This window comes from Carex rostrata, chromosome 1 (genome assembly GCF_964058835.1).
Source record: "Carex rostrata chromosome 1, lpCarRost1.2, whole genome shotgun sequence".
Lineage (NCBI taxonomy): Eukaryota > Viridiplantae > Streptophyta > Magnoliopsida > Poales > Cyperaceae > Carex > Carex rostrata.
In genome coordinates, this window is record NC_135918.1 from 3,397,214 (window position 1) to 3,419,139 (window position 21,926).

At 33.7% G+C, this 21,926-nt stretch overlaps 2 protein-coding genes across 3 annotated transcripts; both read left to right on the forward strand.

Moving 5' to 3' along the window:
- LOC144552474 (phosphatidylinositol 4-kinase beta 1-like) lies at positions 1-8,613 on the forward strand. Of its 2 annotated transcripts, XM_078300457.1 has the most exons (16): positions 1-2,247; positions 2,726-2,914; positions 3,216-3,264; positions 3,371-3,503; positions 4,040-4,469; positions 4,840-4,920; positions 5,002-5,124; positions 5,208-5,277; positions 5,374-5,471; positions 5,579-5,683; positions 6,488-6,541; positions 6,688-6,831; positions 6,930-6,983; positions 7,075-7,149; positions 7,358-7,441; positions 7,968-8,613. In XM_078300457.1, the coding sequence occupies exons 1-16, from the start codon at positions 649-651 to the stop codon at positions 8,067-8,069; spliced, it is 3,390 nt and encodes a 1,129-aa protein (XP_078156583.1). In that variant the 5' UTR covers positions 1-648; the 3' UTR covers positions 8,070-8,613. The 2 variants fall into 2 exon arrangements, with proteins under 2 accessions (XP_078156583.1, XP_078156587.1); XM_078300461.1 differs by lacking the exons at positions 6,930-6,983; positions 7,075-7,149; positions 7,358-7,441; positions 7,968-8,613 and having other exon boundaries at positions 6,668-6,801.
- A 2,355-nt stretch (positions 8,614-10,968) lies between these two features.
- Positions 10,969-12,659, forward strand: LOC144546383 (uncharacterized). The gene is made up of 3 exons (XM_078294954.1): positions 10,969-11,109; positions 11,287-11,365; positions 12,070-12,659. The coding sequence occupies exon 3, from the start codon at positions 12,181-12,183 to the stop codon at positions 12,559-12,561; it is 381 nt and encodes a 126-aa protein (XP_078151080.1). The 5' UTR covers positions 10,969-11,109; positions 11,287-11,365; positions 12,070-12,180; the 3' UTR covers positions 12,562-12,659.
- The last annotated feature ends 9,267 nt before the right edge of the window (positions 12,660-21,926 follow it).

Consider the following 21,926-nt stretch of genomic DNA (forward strand, 5'->3'; position numbering starts at 1 on the left):
ATAAGTTATGTAATTAAACAAACTTGTGCATTTTCATTTATCATACAGTAGAAAAAACTGTTAGTGTTACAAAAAATCCGACCAAACCCAGATCCCGGCATCGTTTCTTTTTTCCCTCTTCTTTCTTCTCCCCCCGACCGACGACGCTGGCGGAGCAGGACAAAATATTTGAAAAAAAGTCGGAGAAATTCTAGTCAATACACGCCAATTGAAACACCGTCTCTCTTTCTTCGTCCACCGAATTTTACACCCAAGTCCCTCGAAAGATTCGAATTCTCCTCTTTTTCTCCAGCTCTATCCCAATCCTAGCTAGGGTTTACTCTGGCAATCTCCTTCTCCCAATCAACCCGCCGGATTGCGCAACAACCACTGTAAATCCACAATTCCATTCAAGCTTCTCTTTTTTCTTCTCAGCTCGATTTAATCAGTTCTTCTCCAATCTTACTTTTCAGAATCCTTGATCCAGCTCAGCCCAATTTGGGAATAATTCGGAACATAAAGCTCAATCTCACTTATTTATCTAGGGTTTAGAATAATAGATTCAATTCCGCCCCAAATTGCGGTCTAGTCAGCTTTCCTCTCAATTTCAGATCAAATTCCCCATCTTATCAATGCTGGAGAGACACACACACCACTAGCCACTTCTTAATGGTGCGGCTCCTGAGCCTGGCCCGTTTTGGGCTCGATGAGCCGCCGAGGGAGATAATCCGGTCGGGTCCAGTTGGTTCCAGCGAAGTGGGTAGCAGTGGCTGGCTGATTCGATTCTTCGACTCGGCCTTCTTTTGTGAATGGATTGCTGTGAGCTACCTGTACAAGCACGAACATGCTGGTGTGCGTGATTACCTGTGTAACCGAATGTATGCACTACCCCTGACAGGTCTGGAGTCATACATGTTGCAAATCTGCTATATGCTGGTGCACAAGCCGTCTCCGTCTCTAGACAAATTTGTGATTGATGCATGCTCAAAATCTCTCAGAATAGCTTTAAAAGTACATTGGATATTAATGGCTGAGTTAGAGGACGAAGAAGGGGATGGAGATGTCGATGGTGTTGTGAGGTTACAAGAGCAGTGCCAGATTGCAGCTACTCTAGATGCTGAGTGGCCCCCACTTGTCAAACCACCACCTCCTTCACCTTCACCTGCTAGCCCGAAAAGCAATCCAGTCATGGACAGGATACGTTCTTCAAAGCAGAAGCTTCTATCCCTGGCTTCTCCTGGTGAACAGGGAAGCAAAAATGCAGGAAGTGATGGTGGTAATAGGAATTTGTCTGTCGAAAAGGTCTCCTCAGAAGAGAATAAATTGCTCAAGAGACTGAGTATCGGGCCTCAGAAGGTCAGAGATGCTCTTTTTTCTAAGAAGTCAATGGAAAAAGATGAAGAGGACTTGCAACTAGATGGAAAAGATAGAGACAGAGATAAGGATGGATTTTTTAAAAGGTTGCTTAGAGATAGTAAAGATAAAGAGGAGGATGGAGAAGATAAAGAGGGGTTCTTTAAGAGGCTGCTGAGAGATAGCAAGGAGGAGAGGGAAAGAGAAAGGGAGAGGGCTGGGGATGAGGATGAGAGAGAAGGATTTCTAAAGAGAATTTTGTTCAAAGACAAAGGAGAGGAAAAGAAAGAAGAAAGAGATGAAGAGAGTCTCGGTAACAAGAGCATTGACGAAGAGGAGAGAGAAGGTGGCTTTTTCAAAAGGCTCTTTAAAGATAAAATTGAAGGAGGAAATGAAGAGAGAGAAAAAATGAATGGGAATTTAGAGGAGGAAGAGAGAGATGGCTTCTTTAAAAGACTCTTCAAGGACAAAAATGAAGAGAGAACAGAGGAAGAAGACAACTTCTTCAAGCGGCTTTTCAAAGACAAAAATGAAGAAAGAAGAGAAGAGAAGAAGACGTTAAATGAAGAGGAGAGGAGCAATGGCATCATTAATGGAAATGGCAATAATGATGAAGGAGAAAAGGAGAACTTTTTTAAGAGGTTATTTAAAGACAAGCATGAGGACGAGAATGATATGAAAGTGAGTACGACAGGAATCGAAGAGGAAGAGAACTCTGAGTTTCTCTCATTTCGCAAGTTGTTTAGAGTTCATCCAGAGGATGCCAAGAACAGTGCCAGTACAAGTGGTATTGAGTGCAGTTCGCCTAGTCTGGAGAGCAGTCCTGGTACTGAGAGTTTTTTCAAGAGGTTGTTTGGTGACAGAGATCGCTCTGTTGAAGATTCCGAACTGTTTGGCTCAAAGAGCGTGAAGGAGGTAATGTGCCTAAATGCATAGCACATAGAACAACTCCCTATATACCAAAAATGAAAAACGAGAATGGCCATTTAATATGGAGATATTAAATCAGAATATAGATGATGATAATATAAATTGTGTGAAATGCCGTAATTCAGTTTGCAAATTTATAATGAGATGGTCTTAAACACAAGCCTGTGATTGCTTGTGTGGTAAAAGATGCACTTGAATGAGTAATAAAAAAGTTTCGGTCTAATATGCTTATTAGTTTACTTCTGAGATTTTGGTTCTCTCCAACAAGTTTCTGGATATAAGTATTTGTATGGTGGTACAGTACCAGCTAGAATTGGACAACCCACCCAGGACCATTAAGATAGATGGGCTAGCAACTCTTCTCGTAATTAGCATCATGTCTTTAATATCCCATTTGGAGTATTCTCTTTAATATTATTATGAATTGTGATGTTGAAATTATTTTTTTCTTTTGCAATGACAGAACCATCCTGGTTCACCAAGGCAAAATGACAAACCAAATAGGAAGCCACCTTTACCAAATAATATAATAGCAGAGCTGCGGAAAGGATCATACCATGCCTCTGTAGAGTTTGTGCAAACATTATGTGACACTTCTTATGGTCTGGTCGACATTTTCCCTACTGAAGATCGTAAAATAGCTCTACGTGAGGTACAAGTCTAACAGCATTATCCTTTCAAGTTTTGTTATATATTTGTCCATGTAAAGTAATAAATATAAGCTACAGCGGGCTTTGGAGTAAAATGAAAATGATCGGATTTTTCTCTTGCTAATAATTTTATTTATTTACTTTAGAGAGTATATTGTTCGGTGCTTTGAACCATAAAATTGTAATTTTGTATTCTTGGAAATGACACAATTTATTTTACTTCAAATATGCTGCTTTTGATTTCTTATTCCTCTTTATAAGTCATGAAGCTGAAGTAGCTTGTTTTGTTGTCACTTGTTTTAGTCTCTTATAGAGATCAATACGCATCTTGCTGATTCTCAGACAAGCGGAGGTGTGTTCTCTAAATCTTGTTTTTTGTCTTTATCCTCATTGCAAATTTTAAAATTTAGCATTAACTTGTTCATTGCATAAAGTTCTTCATTAAATGGTGTGCACAGGAGTGTGCTTTCCTATGGGGAAGGGGATGTACAGAGTAGTGCATATACCTGAAGATGAGGCTGTTCTTCTTAATTCGAGGGAAAAGGCACCTTATCTTATCTGTGTTGAAGTATTGAAAGCTGAGACACTGAGGTTTGTTTTCTCCAAACCTTTGCAATTTCACTGTTATTCTTATAGGTTGCACTATGGTCCAGATTCTAGCAATATTATTGCATTGTTTTGAGTTGAGGCACAGATTGCACAGTAGTTGATTTGGTGCATTACTGGGTTTAATTGAAGCTAAATGAGCCTTCTATTGTATATTCTGGCTTAAGAAACCAAAAGAATGCAACTGGCCTTTTCTTTTCTACTAGTATCTGTGAATTTGAGTCTTTTCAAATAATTGTCTATGTGTTCCTCGAACTTGAAGCTCTGTAAAATTCTAATTTAAACAAGAAAATCCTTCTAGTTGACATGCTCTTCTTGCTTCCGCAATGAGGTGCAGTTCTCTGTTTTCTTTATATTCTTAAACAGTTAAAATTTACAAATTATAGCAACTGTCCACCTTACTAGTAGAACAACCACTTTTAAAAAAAAAAAAAAACTTCAGCCAACTTTTGATCTTTTTCAGGGATCAGCATTTCCCTTTGTTTGGTCAGTTATTTTAATGTTGTTTATTTTTCTTATAGTAACAAAAAAGCTTTGTCTGACACTCAAAAGCTGCCCAAAGGAGGTATACCCTTGGCTAACGGGGATGTTCAGTTACCAAAACCGCCCCCTTGGGCTTACCCTCTCTGGAGCCGGCATGAGTCAACCAACTACGACTCAAACCATATGTTAAAGTCAACCTCTCAAGCCATTGACCAGGCTATGGCCCACATGTGGGAGGCAAAGGTCAATTTTGTGACAGTTGGCTTCTCCATTGAGAAACTGGGTCGGTCGAGGAGTAATAGGGAGTCGGAAGAAGGTGTCAATGCAGGAGAAAGTATGGAGTGGGTGAAAGTTAGTTTGACAGCTGTCCCTGGGGTGAGCATGGACGATGTGGGAGTTGATCAGGAGCCCGTTAGAAAGAAGGAACACCGTCGGATTCCAAGCACTATAGCCATTGAGGAAGTAAAGGTGGGCCATCTTTCCTTTGAAAGTATGTTTCCTTGTCCTCTGTGGGTGTGGGGGGGACAGGGAAGGTGTTCGTCAGTGCGCATGTGTGTGCGATTAGGTACTTGGACAAGTGCTTAATCCATGATTTGTCTTGAACCTGTATTTATCTCAGCAGGCACTGCCTGGTACCAACACAAACTTACGACTATAGTTCCTTTTTAAAAGAAAGTTTATTGTTTGTCTATTTTTGACATTTGCTTGAAGTAGACTCAAATAAGAATACATGAATTCTATCCCTCTATCATGAGAATTTGATTTTCTTCAAATAAGTTTGTTCATTTTGAACTGCTAAGTCTCATTCTTGCTTTCTTTACTTCTATAAAAAAATTAGGCTGCTGCAGCTAAGGGACAGGCACCACCAGGACTTCCTCTAAAAGGAGCTGGCCAGGATTCGCAGGACATTTTGCAAAAGGTACTGAACCATGAAATCCTAAAGCCGCATTTTACTTGGCTGTTCCACAGCATTCACTAACTGCGCTTGTGCCATACTCAGTCTAGCGATGGTGGCATCCCCAAGCCAACTGATGCCTTGTCAGGCGAGCTCTGGGAGGTCAAAAAGGATAGAATAAGGCGGTTTTCTGTTCACGGCAAATTACCTGGCTGGGACCTCCGTTCTGTAAGGACTTCTTCAACTTCTGTTAAATTGGATGGAACAGTTAAGTGTGCTGGCCTTTTACATTTCAATGCCTTATTCTGTAGGTAATTGTAAAGAGTGGTGATGATTGCCGGCAAGAGCATCTAGCGGTCCAGCTTGTTTCTCATTTTTATGGTAGCTTTTCTTATGTTTACCTCTTTTTATATTATGCTCTCCTTTCAGATATTTCCTTTTCAAATATCATTTTCTAATATTTGGTATTAACACCAGATATTTATCAAGAAGCTGGGCTGCCACTTTGGTTGCGCCCCTATGAGGTCCTTGTGACATCTTCCTATACAGCTCTTATTGAAACTATTCCTGACACTGTGAGTGGTTATGAACATACCTGGATTTTTCTCATGTTCCTTGTTTAGTTTTATATCTTATACATAATATTTCACCTGTGCTTTCTTATTGGATTTTTGTATTGCAGGCATCTATCCATTCCATCAAGGGTAGGTTTCCTAATGTATCAAGCTTGCGCGACTACTACATGGCCAAATATGAAGAAAATTCCCAAAACTTCAAACTTGCACAGGTCAGTGCAATGTGATCTTAACTGGCAAAATAAAATAAAATGATTGTATTTATCGTGAGCTGAAATTTTGAAAACATAACAATATATTTGTTGCCATATTTTTGCGATTTCACAAGAAGTCAATTGCTTCTAGATCTTTTTTTTGTAAGCATATTAGTTAACAAACATGGCCTTAGAATCTAAACATCAAAACCTTTAAGAAGATGAGATATCACATGCATCTGTTTAGTTTAAAAAATGCCATATATTAAAAGTAGACTGTATTGCAAAAACAATATATAGAAAAGTCAGAAGTCCGATCCAATTTATTAAATGATTGTCGCACCTTGCATTATCTACAGTTGAAGTTTTAGTGTATCGCTGTGTTATTTGAAAGAGTAGTGACATGCTGTTAAATAACCGTGTTTTTCTCATTTGATGGATGAGATGAAAGATTTGAAAAGCTGTCAAAGTTTCATTTCACTAGTTTCTTATGTCTAGCTCAAAAATGGATACCTTGAATCACTCATACAGACTACAGAGTACAATATTTGGACTGTCAGGAGTCAAAAAGCAGTACTCGGGACTAATGTTGGTACTGTGTACTGTAGCCATATTTTTTTATTGAGACCTAAATGTAATTTTGTGTTGTTAGAGATGACTGTCAATTTTAAATTTATTAACTGGTGTTAAACAGCTGCCTTATAAATACTAGCAAAAAAATGTGCTGCTTTCAATTGTGTTTATTTATCTTTGTTTTCTGTTTTCTCCCTCCCCTTCTTTGTGCTTCCGGCCATTTTGTTTAACTTCGGGTGCTCTAAGCAGAGAAACTTTGTGGAAAGCATGGCGGGGTATTCTATATTGTGTTACCTACTACAGGTATAGTTTAAGTTTGACTTATAGTTCTTTTACTGTATTTACATGTTTATCTTCTCTTATCCATGATTTTGTATATATCTTTTGTTGGAATATCTCAATGCAGATATATTTTTCCATTAACTACAGGATATTTTTTGTCATTTCAGGTGAAGGATCGGCACAATGGAAATTTGTTGATTGATGAAGAAGGCCACATAATTCACATTGATTTTGGTTTTATGCTCTCCAATTCGCCTGGTGGGGTCAATTTTGAGAGTGCACCTTTTAAGCTCACTCGGGAACTCCTTGAGGTTTGAGACTTGTAGAGTTAGAAATGAGTGCAACTAAAACACTTGTTTGTTTTTCATTTTTGTGTTCAATAAACTGATCCTGCTGGTTTTCTTGCTAGGTGATGGATTCTGATGCGGAAGGAACTCCCAGTGAATTCTTTGATTATTTTAAGGTATAATTTATGTTTCCTTAACGTTGTTTTGACTATTTAACGTGTATTGTTCAAATCTATTCTTTATTTTGATTTGGTTTTATTTTTGGAGGTGTTATGCATCCAAGGTTTTCTTACTTGCCGAAAGCATGCTGAGCGCATCATTCTTCTAGTGGAAATGCTACAGGTAGTATAAGCTTAAGATAATATATCACAAAAAGAAAAAAGAGTATATCATACTTAGTTTAACAACTGTCAAATTTTTTCTTGTACATCTCAACAAATTACAGTTCTGGTATTGTTATTAGTGGATACATCTAGGGTTTCACAATTATGTTCTTTTAGAAAGAAATAAGTTTTTAAAGCATTTGCTTATGGCTTTTCTGTTATGTTAGGATTCTGGTTTCCCTTGCTTCAAAGGTGGGCCCCGTACTATACAAAACTTGAGAAAGAGATTCCATCTCAGTCTCACCGAAGAGGTTAGCTCTTCTTCATTACATTTTTGTTTTCTCCCCAGAAATTATCACTTTTTGAATATGCATACATTATCAACCATTTTTGCATGATTGAGACTACCACACACATACCTGAGTCTTTCAATTTTCATTATTGTGGTACTTAAGTCCATGTGTTCCATGGCGCAATTAATTCCGAGGGACCCTGAAGCACCATGTCTTTCCAATTTTGGTCACTTGGTTTCAGAATTTCTCAATTTGGTCCTTTTATATCAGTTGATAATGTTACAATGTTAAAGGACCAAATGGGAAGTTTCAATTTGTTCATGTGATATTTCTGACCAATTCTGTGAGTTACTTAAATTTAAGTCCAGTCTTGCTACCATCAAAAGAAGATTTCAGTATATAAATTTTTTCTTCTTATTTTTGATGAATAGTCCCTGTACTTTTAGTCCGTGAAAATTGGATGCATTCCTTCCAAGCTCTTGTGTATTTCACCATTTTGTGTTGCGTTATTGTAAATTTGATTCATTTTTATGATGTCAAACAGCAATGTGTCTCTTTGGTTCTCTCCCTCATAAGCAGCAGCTTAGATGCCTGGCGCACCAGGCAGTATGATTACTACCAGAGGGTTCTTAATGGCATTTTGTGAAACACTAGTGTTGTTATCCAAATTTGCTCTATTTGCAAGGAAGAAGTGCTTCTTAAGCCAACTCAACTGTTGATGTCGCTAAATCTTGTCCGGCGGCCTCGTTAGAGTTAGAAAGTGCTGTTGGTGAAGTTTGTAGTTTGGTTCAGCTACACGGGACCCAGATTGGTGTACTTGAGTACAGTCTAGTTTAGGTTCTTTATCTGTACAGAAGAAAGTAATTTTGGGTACAAGGGTTCGTGTGTCATGAAGGCTTCAAAAGGTAGTAGATAGGCTATCTATCGGAGAAGTCCACATTACAGGAGAAATTGTGTTTGTAAATTTTTCTTTCTATTTTTAGAGATAAGGAATCTGTTAAAAGCTGAAAATTGAGAGGTTAGTACCAAAGCATGAAACTGTCAAATGACGATATAACCTGTGCCTCTCTTTATTTTCAGTTCTAGGTTGATGGTTGGTTTGGGTTTGGGTCATGAAATGTACATTTTTTAGCAACTGCCCATATTGTTTGTTGTAGCGTGAGGAGATGTGCTCGTGTATTTCTTAATTGGTCTTCTTTTGTGATAGTGAATTGTTGATTTTCATAATTAAAAGCTAGTCTTCTAGGTATCATCTGTATGAATTTGTCGACTTTAAAAAAATTGGGTCTCTTTATTCAAGCAACTACCTTTCGCTGTCTTTATAATCTGTTATAAAATGTTATCTATCACGTGGCATCTAGAGATTGATACTTATTGAAGTCCATGAGAAATGGTGTTTATTGTGTCATCATATCTAATGGAAATTTTTTGGGCCTTCAAATCGTCTTGAACTTTTCGCTTATAGCTAATTTTTCTTGATGAAGATTACTATGCTCAATTACGCATCCCAATTACCTATTTTAAGTAAAGCTTTACTGATGATATTTTACTGGTTTATTATATGTTGCCATATGTAATCAACTGGTCTTCTTTATCTATTTTTAAGGATATGCTTTAGAAATTAGAAAAGTAAAGCCAACATATCGGGGTAGTTTAGCTTCAAATATTAATTCCAATTTTGTAATAATCCTTATTCGCCTGTATTTTTTAATAGTGACTGCAGCTATAGGTTTGCACCGAGAAATTTCCGGTTCTCTTCTGATCATTTTGGTATAGCAATTTGTATAATGGATTATTGTTGCAAACTGTCTTTTCATGTTGTACATGAGAAGAGACGATGAGAACTAAATTTTCTAACAAGCATGATAATATATGTCATATTTGTTCCTCCTGAGTGTATTCAATCCACGAGCCCTCCGTATAACAGGTACAACTGTACAAGAGACCTCTCATCTTAAATGTTAAACTGATTTGGTCAAAATAGGTGAATTAAAATATACAAAATTTAGACGTGTTATTTATCATTTGGATAGATCGTATATTAAAAATAATATAATTTGGTACTTGCTTGAATATAAATCAATTGCTGATAAATTTGAATCGTTGATTTATTAGATTCCTTGTCAGATGACCAAACAAAAATTTAAATTACACAGCATTTGATATATAGCACGTCTATATCACAACAAACACATCATGGGTTTATTCGTTTTATTTTATAAAGTGTTGGATTGACTATAATTGCTGAATAAGTTTCTTGTCAACATAATTTATCTCATTTAATATTATAGATATATATAACAGTAACATATTTTCTGATCAATCACCTTTTTCTCTCCGCACGTGCTACTAAAAATTGAAATTTATTAGGTCATTATCTTGAATCTTGATGCCTCATTCATGCAGTAATGCAGTTGTTAGCTATCAAAGAGATAATTAAAGTGTTTTCTGTTGAGAAAACCTAAAAAAGATCTTTTGCACTCGAAAAATTATACATTACACTGGAATATCTTTTTGGTTATATTACTCACCGTACATTTATTTTCCTGAATTGTTTATAGTCTTGGTAATTGTTTTATACTAATTTTTATAAGATTAATATCGGCCATTTTTATTAATAACCCAAAAAAATAAGGTATTTACCAAAATAACCACAAAATCTGAGTTTTTTCAAATATAACCAAACCGCCAGGGATGCTGGCCACTTCTATAGCGGACCGCCAGGGACATGGGCGGACTGATAGGGACCCGACCGCCAGAGTCCCTGGCGGTCTTTTTTTTTATTTTTTTTATTTTTTTAGAGATCTAATTTTTTTTATATTTTCATTTGTGAAGTTTTAGTTTTTTTTTTGCTTAGGGTATTTGCCAAAAAATTAATTAGAATGTTTAAAACATAAACAAAATTTTTATTAAAGAACTGGGAGTTTAAAATTAAAACAATTATAATATTAGTCTGAAATTTCGAAACAGTCAGACCTAATCGAATTTTGAAATTTATATCTTATAACTTAAATTATATATGTATATATATAGTTGTATGTATGTGGAGTTATATGAGTGATGCTTCTATAGACATAAGGACCTATTTATAAAATGAACATATTTTTATTTTCAAAGTTCAAACAGTCGATCCGAACCGTTCATCTTGTTCTCCATATTAATATTTGCTTGGAGACCAAATTTTACATTTTTCTGAATTTTTTTACTATTTATTAAGATGGGTACAAAAAATATCAAATTCAGACCATTGAATTTTGTACCCATCTTAATAAATAGTAAAACAATTCAGAAAAATGTAAAATTTGGTCTCCAAGCACATATTAATATGGAGAACAAGATGAACGGTTCGGATCGACTGTTTGAACTTTGAAAATAAAAATATATTCATTTTACAAATAAGTCCTTATGTCCATAGAAGCCTTTGCCGGAGTTATATACATATATTCTTCTTTTATTAATATCAAACAAGTGAAGGGGCTATTTAGCAAATTTCCAAAATATGCAAACTCTCTTTTCCTCTCCTTCTCTGTTGCCGCTGTTCCCTGGTGTGGTCCGCCCAAAAAGAAAGAGAAGGAGAGAACCTCTCTACTCCTTTGAAAATCCATCAAAACCCTTGAGAAATTGAAGGAAGAAATGGAAAAATTGATGATTATCTCTCTCTAGTGGCCATCTAGTTCCTCCATTTGGTAACTCCTTTCTCTCATCTTTTCTCAAAAATCTGGATTTTTATCTCCATTGCTAGGGTTTTGATTAAATTTGAAATGTTTGTATAAATTATGAGTATTCTATCTCCATTATGCTTCTATGTGTTAATTTGGTGATTCTCTTCTCAATTTCAACTAAATCTTGATTTTTCCATTTAGGGTTGTCTCAAATCCGAAAATTAAAGATCTCGAAACCGACCGCAACCCGCTGACTCGTTGTGTATTCAAGCTCTCTCAGGTAATTATCTAAATCAAAACTCATTATGAATTGGTTGTTCCGAATTGCTTGTGGCCTTGCCGGGTTGTTGATTTTCCCGGAAGGCGACCCGATTAGGGTTAATTGGTTAAATTTGTAAATTAATTGTGTTAATTGGTTGGATTTGTAAATTAATCGGTTGAATCTGTAAATTAATTGGTTTAATTCGTAAGATTGTGGTTGGTTGAATTTGTATGGAATTGGGGCTATGACTTTGTTGTTGGGCTATACTTGAATAAAATTAATTGGATATCGGCTTTGGAATTGTAAAATTATGGTCGAATTTGTCGAATTGCTTCAATTTTGGGTTATTAATAAAAATTTAGGGTTAGAGTTTACGGTTAAAATGCTACATACCTGCCCTGCGCCTGTCAGAAACGGAATTGTGATTTATTGATAAAAATTTAAGGTTAGGGTTTAAGGATATAAATTGAGGGTTAAGATGGTTGAATTTCTCGAATTGTTGGTATTGTGGGTTATTAATAAAAAATTAGGGTTAGGGCTTACGGTTAAAAATTTTAGGTTTAGGGTTTATGGTGAAAAACTAAAATTTTAGGTTTAGGGTTTATGGGACGCTTACTACAATAAATATGGAGTTCCGGTGGAGATTGGCCCGGTATGTCAGCTTTCTATATTTTATAGCAGAGTTTTTTGTATATAGCAGTTCTGACCTTATTTAAATTTAGGATGGAGTACCTGCTCGGCAAGACCCTCTCGGTTTTAGCACGAACGACCTTCCCCCGGTGGATACAGATGACGAGGTGACTGCCTCTTGCAGACCACGATACAGAGATACAATGCAGCACGACTATGAGGCTGGTGGGAGTGCATCTCAGACCACAGATGGATTTGTATCTGCATTATTTGGCGCACCGCCTCTTGCCACGTATGCACCTAGCTGGGCCGAGGATCCATGGGAGTTGCATACGCAGACCGCCGATGCCGAGTCAGCCATTCCATTTGATCCTTGGGGAGCCACTACAGGTGCGCCGCACATGTATACACAGGGCCCGGGGGAGGTTGGCCTCACTTGTGATGAGAGTCAGGGTGGAGAGGAGGACTTAGGAGATGTGAGTCCTCACTCCCAGCAGATACCGAGGCGTGTGCAGCCGGACAGGGAGCTCAAAGGCAAAGCAGCTGCTAGGTTCAGTCCCTCGGGGAAGAAGCATAAGAAATGATTGCAGTTTTTTTATGATGTATTTTGAAATGATTGCAGTTTTTTTATGATGTATTTTGGACTATAGCATTATTGTGATTGCAGTTTTATTTTATATTTCATGTTGGTTTTTATGTTTTTTCTACTTTACATCGAAACGATCTTCTGAAATTACAACGTGTCTATTTCGTCAAATTATAACTAATCAAGTGTTAAAACTAAGCAATTCTATCGAAACGGTCTTATACCTGTAGCAATCGCCCAAAATTATCCAAAATTGAAATGGTCCGTTATTTTTGGCAAATCAGATCAAACTGACAAATCAAATCAAAATGAAATATAACAATGAATAGTTGAATACACGTAGCAATCGCCTAAAATCGCTTCAAAATCGCTATAGCGGCGCTATTTGAGAATAGCGCTGTTTTTTCAGCCGGCACGCTATGACGTGATAAACGCTATTTAAACCTTTGCTTATAAATATATCAAATGTTTTATTTTTTTGGCAAATACCCTAAGCAAAAAAAAAACTAAAACTTCACAAATGAAAATATAAAAAAATTACATCTCTAAAAAAAAAAAAAAAAAAAAAGCAGACCGCCAGGGACTCTGGCGGTCGGTTCCCTATCAGACCGCCCATGTCCCTGGCGGTCCGCTATAGAAGTGGACCGCCAGCGTCCCTGGCGGTTTGGTTATATTTGAAAAAACTCGGATTTTGTGGTTATTTTGGTAAATACCTTATTTTTTTGGGTTATTAATAAAAATGGCCGGATTAATATTAAGTCCTTTTAAATAGTGAAATACCACTCGAAGTAATGAAAAAATAGACGATAGGAAATAGAATCCTTATTATCTGAGGTAACAAAATAGTTTTGTTTAAATCTGGACCATTCAATCAAAATCCGGATCAATCCGATATGAGATAGAATGTATGGGTTCCTTTAATATTTGTGCAAATTCTGATCAGCCAGTCCGGATCTAAACAGAAATATTGTGTGACCTCAAGTGATATGAATTTGGTAGGATATCTCTCTTGTCATGAGTCTTGCCACTTCACATTGGAGGAAGAAACCAGGAACATGACACATTGGAGGATATCTCTGCTGTCCTGAGTCTTGCCACTTCTAAGAAAATTAGAAATGAACCTGGCTCACTGATTGGACTTGGTTCAAAGTGTTGGAACTTTATTTGAAAACTCAAAATTCCAACACAATATTTTATATTTATTTTAAAATATCCATTTGTAATATTTTCAAACTTGAGGGTTCAAATGTAAATCTTATATGTAATTAATATGAATTCCGTTTGTTTTCTCTGAATAGTTATAAAAGCCCAAAAAAGGCGTTACACAGAGCCACCTTAATTTGTATCTCATTAATCTCTATTAATCTCTCTTTAAGACAATTAATCAGGAGATCAATTGCTAATGTTTGAACATTATAAATGGTGCATCTCTTCTCCCTGTTAAAAGAGTATCTGAGAAATATATGAAAAGGAGTAAAAACCTTTTCTTTGATTTAGTCCCACAGAAAGTCTTTTGGTTAATCCTCCATTTCCATTTTATTCCAATTAATCAAATTCTAATCTATGCTGGATATTGCGGAGTTATCGTCAGTTGCATTCATGGTGTGCCTAAGAAGCAACAACTCCGGATTATCTTGGTTGCGGTTCCATCTTGCACGATGAGACGGAATACGCTTAAGGAAAGTGTTTCGTACACGATCCGGGTAACTCTATTTCAATTTGATTTATATTAATTAATTTCTAACTATCCGAATATTCTGAAAATTTATACCAACACAAAGGAGGCATGCATCATGCATGGATCAAAAAGAAAACACTAATTTTGAATTAGAGATTCAATTATTATGTAAATATAAATACAATTTGAATGTAACCTTTTTGTGCTTTTCAAAATACCACCCATCCTTCTGTTGTCTTAATATTTTATAAGAATATAAAATTAACATTGTATTATTCTAAACAACACAAATCTAATACTATATTTTCCATTAATATTTAAATGAATGCGCTTTTCACACTATTCTCCGGTCTCCGTATGTACTATTTCCAGATCCTATTACGTATGAGCTGACGTACTTTTACAAAGCAATTAAGCAAACCAACATGCCATTAAATACAATCCAGGATTTTCTAACCTAGACGGATACTTCTTTTAATGTAGCGAGTTGTCTCCCCCGGACAATCATGGTACAAGCTTTCATTTTGATGGAATTATTCTGACTGGGGGTGAAATTTAGGGGTGCAAACAGGTTGGATATTATCCGACCATATCCGACTCCGTATCCAAAAATTTAATACGGATATTCGATATCCAAATATCCTTGCAGATACGGATACGGATACGGATATGGTTTTGAATTTTAACTATCCGTATCCGAATAGTAGATATATATTATATAGTTTAATATATATTATCAAAAAAATTATGTTATTCACTATTATAAAAAACGGATATCTGTATCCGTATCCGGTTAATATCCGATCCGTATCCGGAAAATAAAAACGGATACGGATATAGTTTTACCACTATCCGATCCGTTTGCACCCCTAGTCCGGTGAATCTAAGAAATTTTCAACAGTGGCGTTATTCATCCTATTTTTGCAAGAATTTTCTTTTATTAAAAAAACTAATTAAATGTAATGAAACCCTAATTGTTATTTTTTAAAGTTTAGGAAGTAAGAAACTAAGAATACATTTATACACGTATGCAGATGCAGGACAAAAACGGAAGGAATATTTTTTCCATGTCATCACGTCCATATCCGCAAGTTACCTGCAAATAAATATTTCATATTGATAAAATAAATTATCAATATACATATCCATATATGCACAAAATAATGTGTCTAATATACAAATAATTTATATTTTTTTTCTTTAAAAAATGGTGAATTCGGATTATTTAAAAATGTCTAATATTTTTATGTATAGACGAAGTCAAATTATTAAAGTTTCTAGAATCTCGAGAGTGAAAAATAATATAAGATTTCAATTATAAAAAAAAAAAGTCTTTCTAAAAGGAATGATTGTATTTTTCATATGTGGTAGAACATATATGTTGATAGAAATAAGTACTAACAATATACAATGTAAATTCTACCATATAAAGTTTTAAGTTTATTTTTTTTTTTGTCAAATAAAATTTCTTAATTTTTTTTCATGTTAGTTTTTCATATTAAATTATTTAGGGAAAATTCTAGTGTACCCATGAAATCTCTTAAAATATCCATTTTTCCCATGACAACATCTTAATTTCTTATATCCTAATTGAAATTTAACATTCTTTCTTTTCTCTCCTTCTATTCATTAAATTGTTTTCTAGAAAAACATACACCTTCCTTTCAAATAGAAATGTCCCTTTAAATAAGTAACATAATTGAGTTGAAGTTATTTTGGAATGGAAACCACCCCTCATCTCTAGATAGGAAGAGTATTCAAAGAAATAATGTGAGAGTATCTACATCTTAGCAACTTAAATGAGTTTCTAAATAACAATTAACTATTTTTTAAAAATTATAGTCTCTAAAGTTTCTAACTCTTATATTTCTGAAATTACTTTTAAAGTTTCTATTAAGCCACGTCAGCAATAAAATTACAAGGAAAAATAATTTCAGCCAATCATTTAGCTAGCATAGAGTTTAACAATTTCTTAATAAAAAAACTCTCTTGCATAGTTTCTAAATAAGAAACTCTTCCACATCTCTAAAACTGGATTAGAAACTGTCATATCATATTAGAAATTCGCATAGTACCAGGAATATAGATGCTCTGACATTTCTATGGGATATATGGTATTAAGATGTTTTTATGGAGAAATTTACTATTTTAAAAGTTTTCATGGGTACATTAGAAATTGTCCCTCAAATTAACAATTAACTTTTTATAATTTTGGTGGATCTTCAATCATTAGAACTTGATAGTGCTCATGATGTTATTAAGAGTAGATCTATACGCTCATTATCAATAACCTTTAATAAATATTCTCCGCTTGAGAGGTGACAGATTCAGAATCTCATTGGAAGAATCATTTATAAATATTAATTAAATAATGAAATGACTTGATCTCTAACCTTTATTAAAAATAAAAAATTAAATAACCCTGAGAAAACAAATCGAAGTTCAACAAAGATGCATTTGGTTGGTACTATATAAAATTCCGGGAGTTGCATGCTATTGGTAGGAACGATTTCATATCATGTTTAAAAAAATAGTTTTTGTTAATCAAGTATGTAAGTTGCAGATATAGATTACCAAGATGCTCAATATTATTATTATTATTTTGAATTAAAACCAGCTGGAATCAAATTAAATTAATGGCAATAAGTAAGGATACACGTGAAACATGGCTTCTTTTTCATTTTAGGTACAAATATACAAGTGTAAGACGGCAAGCCTTGCACTCTATTCTTTATTGATCGAGAACAATTAAAAAGGATGTCTTGTAAGAGCATCTACATCCCTGAAACTCTTTGAGTTTCTAATTTGATGTGACAGTTTTTAAACCAGTTTCAGGGATGCAGATGAGTTTTTTATTTAGCAACTTTGCTCCAAAGTTTCTTAATAAGAAACTGTTTATAAACTCTGACGTGACCAAATAATTCGCTGAAATTCTTTTCTTTTGTAATTTATTTGTTGATGTGGCAATTAAGAAACTCTAATTTTAGTTTTAGGGATGTGGGGGTTTAGAAACTTTCAGAGACACAATTTCTAAAAATTAGTTAACAGTTATTTAGAAACTCGAAGAGTTTCACGGATGTAGATGCTCTAAAGACCGGCTTTTCCTTTAGAAACCCCCAGGCCCCAACAGATAAATAAAGTAAAAAAATTAGGATGCTCTGAAGCTCATCTAAGTTTATTATATTGGTTTTAAACTATAAATTCAACTGTTAAAAGTTGAAACTGATTTGTTTCATGAGTGATGTGTTAATATGTATTTATTTCATACTAATTTGATATAAAGTCAAGTGGTTAATAATTGATGAAAATAAATGTATCAAATTAACTTATAAATATTTTTTTAACAACTTGATTTTATACTAAAAAAAATTCAAAAATTTATAAATTTTGCATATAAACGTATTACTCGTGAAGTAAACTGGTTTTAATAGTTTGAATTTGTCGTTTGAAATCAATTCAATAAATTTTTGAAGTTAAACTTAAGAGATTTTATGAGGTTAAAAACACTCTAGTTCTACTTCAGATATATGAATCAATTAACTAAGGTGAAGTTATGGTACTATGCATAGCGCATATTGGTTTGTACTATGAATTAATATATTTATTTTCAAAATTCAAATAATCGATTTGGACAGTTCAATACGATTTCCATACGAACACATACATGTAAGCTAAATTTTACCTTTTTGATAAATTTTTTTACTATTTTTAAATAGGTAAAAAATAATTATTTTTGAATGGTCTAATTTTTTTAGATCAAGTGATTTTCTATCTATCTAAAAAACAATTTAAAGATATAAAATTTAACTAAATAGACATTTTCAAATAGAGATCATGTTAAACTATTCAAATTAATTATTTGAATTTTAAAACAAAAATATTGATCCATAATAGAAATCAATATGCAGTTATGCACTGTGCATAGTTAGTAGCCTCACTCCAATTAACTTATTATAGGCTACAACAAAGGGTGCATGTGGCCTACTATGGCAGGCACATTCATTCAAGCCACACAAAACCAAACAAGAGATAAATAAATATTTATTTGGGGGAGTGGGGACATGAATGGACAAAGAAAATGATAGGGATGTACATTGAATTGATGGAATTATCATGTTAGATGGTTGAAAATAGCAATAGATGGACATGGCAGCGAGGCATGGAGAGAATTGTACGGCTGCCAAAAATCTTTGGAATGAAATTTGAAAGGTACAAGTGTAACCGGGTAAGTGGGTACAAGGGGGAAGAAATCCACCACGTTACCTGTTTTTCTAGCCGCTCATTTTGTATTGGATCTGCTTCCTTCCACATAGTTTCTTGCATTCTTTTTTGGAATATTCTATTTCTTCTCCTTCTCTCTCTTATTATTTATTTATTATTTGTGGTTCAGATGTCCAGTTGACTGGGTCACTGGGAAGAACTTTTACGTTTTGATTCTTTTAAAAATAATTAAAAATTTAATTATTCAGAAAAAAAAATATTGTTTTAAAAAAATATAAATGGATATGATGCAGTTCCACCGGGTGCAAGTTTTTGAGACCGGGTTCAAGTGTTTTTTCAGACATTAAATCCCATCTTGATTACATATTTCCCACACCATTAGAGTGATTCTATCTATTTTTTAAAGAAGAAAAACAATCAATGAAGATTTGATTTTTAATTTCTAAATAAAAATATTACATTTTCAACCGGAAAATAATTAACAAGTAATGATAACGATATACATGGTATTTTCTAAGCATGTTGCTGCAAAGTTTTAATACATCTCATCTTAATAATTAATTATTGGTTTTTTTAATACATAATGGTGCATAAAATTTATGACCTTCTAGAGTCTATTTTTTTTTCATATCTGATGTTACAGTTTAGAAATTATAATGATTTTGTTTTCAAAGTCTCCTTCTAGGCTTTGTCAAGGCAAATAAGTATGTGTTGCTATCAGGGGCGGACCCAGAGTAGATCAGGGGAGCAGAAGGGGGCGGCTGCTCTCTTTGGATTTTGAGTTTTAGTTGTGATCTATTAGTACTGATCGGCTTGGTCCCTTCTTGGAAAATTTTTTGTCTCCCTCTAGATGTTTGATTTGTTATTTGAGTTAAATTTAGTGTTAAAATTAAAATAAATTTTTTGAATTATGATTGATAATTACAATTATAAGCTAAAAGATTATAAATTATAAGTCAGAGCAGTGTTATCAGAACCGGACTGGACCAATCGGTTGAACCGGATTAAACCAGAACTGGAGCCCTTTCCGATTTGGTTCAATTAGGAGACCACTTCTGTCACTGAACTGCTAAAAACCGGTTTAATGATCTGGTTTTTGATAAAAAGAAAAGAAAAAGCGAATAGCTCGGTTTAAAAAAACCCGGTTTTTATGCTGGTTAACTTCTGTACAACCTTTTTCTTGCATTAAATATGAGAGAAGTAATCTTACATGTATGGGCTATTTTCTCACATCCGTACACTATCACGTGAAAAGTCAGAAGTAGATGGCTAGATGCTATGCTATAATTTATTTTGTTCTATAAAATTTACACATAAGCCCTCAAAATATTAGATATTCTAAGAGAACAAATTATGTATATATGATATAACGTCTCAAGGAGGCAAGTTGTGCTTAAATCAAACTATATATATTTTTGTGTTTAATTTAATTTTCATTATATTTGTTGAAGTTTTATATTTTTATTAAGATATAATTTATTATTTTTATAAATTATCAAATAAAATAGAAGCTCTATCCACCTTAAAAACATTCAATCTTTTTTTAGTAAAATCAATATTATTACTTTATTTAAATGTTAAATTTTGAAATATATTTATAAATACTTTTTTATATTATTTAATATGTATGTATGAAAAAAATATTATATAAAATATATGATTATTTTATAATCATTTTCATATCACATATACATAGGTATATAAATAAACTAGCAATTGAACCGGTTCAACCATCGGTTCGACTAGTAAACCGTTGATCCGAAGCTTTACCGAGTTGATGTCCGGTCCGGTTCTGATAACATTGAGTCAGAGCATTGGAAAATATAAGTCAAAACATTGTTTTTTTTTATCGAGTACCCAATTAGTTAATGAGTTTAAATCTGATAAGATATTTAAACCCGATTCGATATTTTTTTGTCCCTCCGATGAAAATTCTAGATCCACCCCTGATTGCTGTGGTCCTTACTTTCGTGCCAAGTTGGTAAATAAAGACAGATATTCTATTTCTCAAATTAGCTTTGAATTGACAGGATCACAAGAAGAATTGAGGTTTTAATGTTCTTTTTATAGTAAGTTATACATAATGATACTCAAAGCATCATTTAAATTCTATTTTGATTCCTATTATCAAAAATCTCCCTTAAAGTTCTTCATTTATATTAAAGTGGTCATTATCAATTTTCAATCACATAGGTACTAATATAAATTTAAATTTAAATTTTAGATATGCGATAGGACTAGGACAATCTTATATAAATTAAGAACTGTAAGGACTAATATGAAATATTTTAGACAATTAAAAATAAAAAATCTAAAGCATCTTTTGTCAGTCTTCACAGTTCTTACTCTATATAAAATGGTCATAGACTCATAGTCATACTGCTCTTGCAGATCTAAAATTTAATTTAAATATATTTTAGCTTCTATGTGATGATAATGTCCACAGTGAGGCATACATATAAAAATTATTTAATTAAATTAATTTATAAAGATATGGACGTCAATTCTAGTCAATTCAAGTATTATTTATGCTATATGTAATGTTGCAAATATTGATTGAGAAAAGGTTTGCACTTTGAAGATCAATGGAGGTTTGAGAATAATCGATCTTACGGTCCAAAATTTGACACTCTTGATAAAATTGCTATGGCTGATACATAACAATCCTGACGGCTTATGGGCATCGACGGTTAGGCAGGGGCGGAAGGTAATGGACTTAAAAGGAGGCTAAGTCACCCCCATACATTGAAAATTTGTAAATATTTGTAAATATTTCAATAAAAAAAAATTATAAATATTTCTATTTAAATAAAATAAAAATATGAAAAAAGAAAAAAATAGTGAAACCGGAAAATTTTTTTACGGTTTCTCTCTTCTTTTTTTTTTTTTTTTTGGCGATGGTTTTGGAATTCTAAAACCAGAAATTTTATTTCCGGTTTTAGACTGAATTACCGGCAAAAAAATTTCTGGTTTGGGTAGATTTCGAAATCATGTCCAACTTTGGTTATTTTTTGAAATTTAATTATTGTTTTGAATATAAATAAAAAAATCGGCCGCCCACATCTTTGAATTCAACTTTTTTTCCATCAATTAATTTATTCTTTAAGCAATCAAGTTAAGGGAGATTAATGATTTAAGGTATGATGTTGAAATTGTTGGCAATTGCTTTCTTCGAAGTTTCCTATTTTCAAATTTCAAAGGAGTGGGGTTGTTCATTCAAAACCATTCGATTCGCGTTAAAATTTGTATGCATTTGATCAGCATGAATCTTAAAGTTATCCGTAAGAATTTTAATACGGGTCAAACAATCCTGACCGTCCCCGATTTCATTTTCAAAACAGAGATTTCTAGATATTCTTTTGCAAAATAATTTAACAGAAGGTAAGCACAGTAAAATTTTAAACAACAGAGCGCCAAAAAAAAAAAGTTAAATAAGTCTTCTTCATTCAACATAACAATAATTA

Excerpts from the sequence above, each read along its gene's own strand:
- LOC144552474 (XM_078300457.1), top strand. The coding sequence starts at position 649 with ATGGTGCGGCTCCTGAGCCTGGCCCGTTTTGGGCTCGATGAGCCGCCG. Across the intron at positions 3,265-3,370 it reads TGATTCTCAGACAAGCGGAG|GAGTGTGCTTTCCTATGGGG; the intron begins GTGTGTTCTCTA and ends TGGTGTGCACAG. Across the intron at positions 3,504-4,039 it reads TTGAAAGCTGAGACACTGAG|TAACAAAAAAGCTTTGTCTG; the intron begins GTTTGTTTTCTC and ends TTTTTCTTATAG.
- LOC144546383 (XM_078294954.1), top strand. The coding sequence starts at position 12,181 with ATGCAGCACGACTATGAGGCTGGTGGGAGTGCATCTCAGACCACAGAT.